At 38.7% G+C, this 7,040-nt stretch overlaps 1 protein-coding gene across 1 annotated transcript; it reads right to left on the bottom strand.

Annotated features, from left to right (window-relative positions):
- Nucleotides 1-4,509: 4,509 nt before the first annotated feature.
- LOC116020379 (GRAS family protein RAM1-like) lies at nucleotides 4,510-6,105 on the bottom strand. The gene has a single exon (XM_031260855.1). It carries the CDS (start codon nucleotides 6,103-6,105, stop codon nucleotides 4,510-4,512), a length of 1,596 nt encoding a protein of 531 aa, XP_031116715.1.
- Between the last annotated feature and the right edge of the window lie 935 nt (nucleotides 6,106-7,040).

The raw sequence follows: 7,040 nt of genomic DNA on the forward strand, positions 1-7,040 counted from the left end.
TTGCTATTTTAATTTATAAATTTGTAATAACTTTTGTTTTATTAAATATTAACTATAGATGGATGGTTCTTCATCTTGTAATCAAGACACTCCAAGTCCAATTGAGTCAACCGAACCATCGGTCGGACAAAAAAGAAAACGTTCAAAAAGTGGACTTCCACCAAAACCAACTGCTTCAAGGTCGGAGGTATGGAATCACTTTACTACTACTGTCAGTTATATGGTTATCACTGCTCACTATATTGATGTGAACTGGCAATTGCATGGAAAAATTATCAGTTTCAAACCAATTTCTGATCATAAAGGTGAAACAATTGCAAAAGAACTTGAGAGTTGTTTGATTGAATGGGGTATCAACAAAGTTTTTACTGTCACAGTTGATAATGCATCTGCCAATGATAGTGCAATTAGGCTTTTGAAAGTGAAACTGAAGTGTTGGAGAGAGGATCCGTTGATATTAGGTGGAGAGTTTATGCATGTGCGTTGTTGTGCACATATTTTGAATTTGATTGTGAAGGATGGTTTGTCAGCTGTGGGTAATAGTGTGGTTAGTGTTCGAAATGCTGTGAAATATGTGAGATCATCCAATTCTAGATTTCAAGCATTTCGCATACGTGCAGAACAAGATAATCTAAACAGGGGGAGTTTGATTTTGGATTGCAATACTAGATGGAATTCTACTTACCTCATGTTGTCTGCAGCTCTCAAGTATAGGACATCATTTAACCGAATGGCGGATGAGGACAAATTGTATGATGCTTACTTTGAGTTAATTCCAGCAATGGTCCCCCGACTATCGTGATTTTCCAAAATTAGTCCTCGTCTTTTAATTTGGACAAAAAAAACCCTCGACTATTAGATTCCTTCCACTAATGGTCCTTCCGTTACCATGCCTGTGAACTGACGGTTAAGTGCAGGGATAAAAGTGTCATTTGTAGTGCTAGGTTTCTTCTTCCTTTCGAATAAATGGTTTCTTACGCAGAAGACCCACCATTAACACAAAGCTCCATTGTTTCTTCTCCCTTCTTGTATCCTCTACTTTCTTGTTCTCCAAAATAGATCAAAATATAAGGTGGTTCCTCTATTATTGAAATGTCTACAAGGTATACTACTGAAAGCTCCTCTTCTTCTAGGAATCAAGAATACATTTATGGTGAGTTGGTTACCATTCCAAATTGTCGATGTGGTCAACGATTGAAGCTACAAACTTCTTGGACGGATGATAATCCAGGTAGAAGGTATTGGGAGTGTCGATTCGAACATGTGAGTCTTAATTTATTTTTTAGGGTTTTTTTTTTCATAATTCGACGAATTATAATTTTATTTTTAAATTTTGTGATTTTTTGGTGTAGGGAGGGCAAATGTGTGGTTTTGTTAGATGGTATGATCCCCCGATGTGTGCTCGGGCAAGAAGAATTATTCCTGGACTATTGAGAAGGATTAGTCAATATGAAGACGAAATAAGAAAGCTTAAAATGAGGCTACAAGATTGTGCTATTGTTGATGGGCAAAGAAGCAATAGTAAACAGTGGAAGTGTATTAGGATATTGAGTGCATTGCTTGTGATATGCATTTTGTTGTTGGTTGTTTTAGCACTCAATGCACCTAGGAAAAATAAGGTTATTATGTTGGCAAACAATAGTGGTTATGTGTAATGAAAACACAATGGTGGTGTTGTTGATTTCCAGAATGCTAGGATTTATAGTGTGCTTTGATTTCAAGTGACATTGAATCCAGTAACTTCATTATGTATTTTCTCTTATATATTTTTTCTTATATTATGGCCAATGGCCAATGGCAGTCATAACCATTGCTAAAATATTTCCAATTGCACTATCATTTCTAAGTTGTCTTAATTACTAAAAATATGGTCAATGACATTCATAACCATTGCTAAAACATAAACAACTGCACTATCATTTCCAAGCTGTCTTAATTACAAAAAATATAGCCAGTGACAGTCATAACCATTGCTAACACATAAACAATTGCACTATCATTTGCAATTTGTCTTAATTACAAAAACTGTGCCCAATGATAGTCATAAACATCTGCTCTTGTATCCAAAATAGACCTGCAGTACCATTTCCTACCATTTCCTGCAGTATTCACTACCATTTCCTGGTATTCAATACCATTTCAACTACCATTTGCACTACTTACAAAATAGACAAAAAATACATGGTATTTGCACTACCATTTCCTACCGTATTCAAAATAGATCAAATAGACCAATATACCACATTGTTTGGGGCAGAACCTCTCACCGTGTCCTATCAAACCACAAATGAAGCAGAATGTGGGAAGTCTCTCATACTTGCATTCTAGCCAAAGGGGTTCCCCTGAGTGAGGTTTGATTTTACTCTTTTGCAAAGGGGCTTCGAAATGTCGATACTTACTCGTATCCTTATAAATGCTGACCGGGAGCCGTCAAAGTTAGAGACATCCGCTTCAACAAAATCTCCCAAGTGTGATCCTATGAATTCGGTCATTCTGGGGTTGGTGAGCTTCTTAGGGATATTATGGATTTGAATCCAGAACTCCGTCTTTGAAAGATCAATGTCATAAGGGCTCTCATCCTTTTCCAGACGGTGAAGAATGAGGAGATGTTGCTCAAAGGACCAGGGGCCGTCTTCGAGGACTCTACGACGGTCTTTCTCATGAAAAAAATGGAAGAGGAAGAGGTTTGTTGCAATTTCTTCAGCTATTAGACCTTTATCGGGACGCCAAATGGTAGCCATAGTTTCTTTGAGGAAGTCAAACTTGACCGCCTTTTCGGTTAGAAGAGTTCTAACTAGGGTGAAAGCTTCCTCGTCCAGGTTTTCCCATGTATCAGCTTCGTCAAAGGGGAGCTCAACTTCCACTTCGTCATGAATGCTTAGCGCTTCGTACTGCTCTTCCAGAGGTTCCTTTCCAAGATCTCTTGAAGCCATTAGAGTAAGGAGGGGGACAGACTTACTGGTGAATACTTGAGAGAGGATAATAAGGAGAATAAGTGGGTGTTCAGATAAAATGCATGCACATATAAGTGAAAGACAGTGAGGTTAAGGTGGTGGCATGTGTTCAACCGGATGGAAGGCGTAGTCATCAAAATACTTCCTCATCAATGCCATAAATGTGGTTGGTGGGTTGAAACATTGATGCTCATAAATGAGGGTTGAACAGATCAGAAGAAAAACAAAGGATAAGAATTAAAACTTGTAAAAATACAAGGAGGAGAAGGGCTTGTTAACATGAACAAGAGAGAGAACTTAAAAGATAGAAGTTGATTTCGTTATTTTTTATTCACCTGTTGTTAGTAGCTGATTTTGTTAATGGTAAGTGACAATTCTAATTTTTATATTTTATTATGAATTTATGTATAGTATATACTAATACTAATGTACTATATTACTTTATGCTTTAATCTTTTATTATTTATCTTGTTTCTTTTTTCCTTTTGTTTTGTTGTACAGAGATCCGCAAATCAGCAGGGCAACATCATGATATTGATATGTGATGATGGATGAACAACTGAACAAGATATAACTTTGAACTTTATGTTTGAACTTTAAATTGTTATTTGAACTTTGAATTGTTATTTTGGTGTTAGACTTTGGATACGTTGATTGTATTTGAAACTTTGAATTGTTATGTTGGTATTAGACTTTGGATTTGGGATATGTTATGTTTCAAGTTTGTAATATTTGAAGTTTGGGATATTAGTAGTATGTTTGAACTTTGATTTGTTCTTTTCGTTATCTAATGTTTAGATTTTGGATATTGATTATGTGAATATGTATTATTTGGTAGTATGTTCAAAAATTTAGGAAATGTCCACATTCAAGGGTCTAAAACCGAACCGAAATAAAACCATTGTAAATCGAATCGAAACCGAACCGTTGTAAATCGAATCGAAACCGAACTGAATGATAATGTTAAACCGAATGGTTTAATTTTTTCAAAACCGAAACTGAAAAAAATCGAACTGAAAACCGAAATGCCCACCCCTACTATATATGCCAAACAAAGTCTTATAGTAAGTTAGAATTTAGTTGCAAAAACAATAATAAAATGGAGGAAAATGAATAAACATATTGACTGACTACACCAATATCATAAATTTATCAAATTAATCTAAGTTGAAGCATATAAAATCCTTCTACACCTAACATTATCATAAAATAAAATTAAAACAAAAAAATTAGGTCTAACTTAAGATATATAATACTTTTTTAGGAATACAAAAATATTACATATTTTATTTGAAATGTTCTAACACAAAACTATTTTTGTTTTTAAAAAAAAATGGAGGGTGAATTTTTTTTTGAGTGGTATTGATTCTATTACAATCCCAATTCTCTATCTGTTGCAGTCTAAATAGTCCATACCCCACCACCCAAGTCGATCTTGTGACCTTTCCTCACGGAGAGACATATGTGTCATATGAGCACAATGTGGACAGATGGTGAATATTTGGATATAGAAAGAAGAAATGAATATGTTAGATAAATAAGGGGATTCCTGTTGTCATACACAGCGCCATACAGAGGCAGTTGTCAAAGGCTTATCTTGCCAAGCCAGAGAAATGGCCTTCCCATCGTCTCTTTCAAACACCCTAAACCCACCATCAAAGCTCACCCTACAGCAATGGCCGCTACTCGCGATTTTCAACAGCAGCTTCGCTTGCATCACGTTTTTACAGCTCAATCTGACCCCACAAAACCCGTGACTCTCCATCCTCCCTTTCCACGTCTCCGTCTTCTCGTACCTCGGAACCAATTCGTCCCCACACCCATTGTTCGTTATCACTCTCTTGATTTCGTTCCCCAAATAGTTCTTCTCGATGCTGAGCCTCTCGGGGCTGTCTATGGGGAGACAATCGTCGAGCGAGTCAAACATGGCCGCGAAGTAATGGAGGGATTCCATGAATCTCGACAAGAAATTCCTAGGGCTTCTGCACCCTTCTTGTTCGACTAGAGTCACAACGGAAGGGCTGAGGAGATGGACGGTTCTTAGAGTGTCGGAGAAATTGGGTAATCTGTTTAGGTAAAACGCGAGGTTTACGGCGACGGTTTCGTGGGTTTTGGTTTTGGTTTTGGTTTTGGCTAACGTGTAATAGTCAATGGAGTCGAGTAAGAGCCCGGTGAAGGCGAAGGATAAGTTGCGAAAGCCCTTGGCGAAGCTCACAAGCCGGGCTTCGGTTTCCCGAAGCTGGGAGAGGCTTGGGCCGAAGCCGGTGATCTTGAGGGATATTTTGGAGGGTGGGGAGAGGCTTTGAGAGAGGGATTGGATGAGGGAAGGCCATTGGAAGCCGTGAGAGACGTCGAAGTCGATGACGTGGAGGGAGGCGTGGTTGGTTTGGGATTCTTGGTGGAAGGCTTCGATGATGGCTTGGTTAGCGGTGAAGTGGGCGAATTGGTGGAAGGGGGAGGCTCGGTAGAGGTGGGTGAAGGCGAAGAGGTGTTCGTGAGGGGTAGCGGGTTTCATGATCATGTCATAGAAGGGGGATTTTCGGGTGAGGAGACGCGCCACTAGCCCGTCGGCGAAGTAGGCCGCCACGCGCTGGACCGCGTCCCCGCTCAAGGAGGCGCGTCGGTACAGCTCCGAGAGGCTCTCCGCGGCGGGGCCGGGGGTATTTTCGTCCACGGCGGTGGCGGAAACTAGCAAGAGATGGATGAGGTGAAGGCCGCCGCCTTTGTCGTTCTCCTCCTCCGTCACCGCTTTGACTCTTTTCTCTACCTTCAACATCTGTTCTCTCGTTTGAAGGAGGCTAAAGATTTGACCCTCATAACTTTCGTCATCACTTAACACAAGCCTGTTGTTGTTGNCGGTGGCGGAAACTAGCAAGAGATGGATGAGGTGAAGGCCGCCGCCTTTGTCGTTCTCCTCCTCCGTCACCGCTTTGACTCTTTTCTCTACCTTCAACATCTGTTCTCTCGTTTGAAGGAGGCTAAAGATTTGACCCTCATAACTTTCGTCATCACTTAACACAAGCCTGTTGTTGTTGATGAAGTCGTCGTGATCTCTCCTCTTTCTCTTCCTCCTCATGATCTTCTTCTCATTTGATCCTGTGGCAATGCCTAGTCTAAGGCTCAACAACTCCTCATCTACTACACCTTCCATATTCCATATCATGTGTAGAGAGGGGAGGGGGTGGGGAGAGGTTTGGTGTAAAGTTGTGAGGAGATTAAGGTTGGCCTTTTGAAGAGAAGCTTTGGACAACCATTATTTTGTCTTTATCTTGGACAGCTAGAAAGGACAAAGGTTGGATAAATATAAAATTATACTACAGAGGTATATAGCTAGAGAATAATTTCCTAAAATTCAAATATTCTACCACAGGTAGCTGGAGAATCGTTTCATAAAATTCAAAAAATTTGGTGTCTTGCACGAGAGAATTTTTATATTACAGAATTTCAATTTATTTAAAATTTGAATTGTATAACCACCTTGGTTGCTGTGAATAGCTGTGCATTCTTCTCTCTTAAGAGATGTCAGGTGGACCGACCCGGGGTGAACGGGGCTCGTGGTCTAATCCAAAAAAAAAAATTGATGTCAGGTGGACCGACCCGGGGTGAACGGGGCTCGTGGTCTAATCCAAAAAAAAAAATTGAATATTGTATATATACTGCCAATGCATACTTACATTCATTTTCAATGTAAGACAAATATACTTAAAAGTCGAGTAGCTTTCTCAAACTCTATTTTTTTGCAATTCAATAAGTACATATTGAGAATCAATTTTGCATTCCTTCATTATTTACTTTGAGCATAATAATATATATATAATTCATCATTTTAATAAGGAGAATTTGAATCTATTTTGACCCGACTCAAATAGGGAGTGGACCTGACTCAAAATTATATCTCAAAATTATCACTTTAAATGTCAATTTTAGATAATTTTGGAACAAATATATAAAAATAAAAAAGTATAAAATATGCAGCAAATCTCAGCGGAATTACCAACATATATACTGACCAATAGAACTGAGACATAAACTTTTAAGTTTTATTGACTAAATCTACTTAGGAAATGATTATTTATTTTCCTGATG

This window comes from Ipomoea triloba, chromosome 5, assembly GCF_003576645.1.
Source record: "Ipomoea triloba cultivar NCNSP0323 chromosome 5, ASM357664v1".
NCBI classification, from domain to species: Eukaryota; Viridiplantae; Streptophyta; class Magnoliopsida; order Solanales; family Convolvulaceae; genus Ipomoea; species Ipomoea triloba.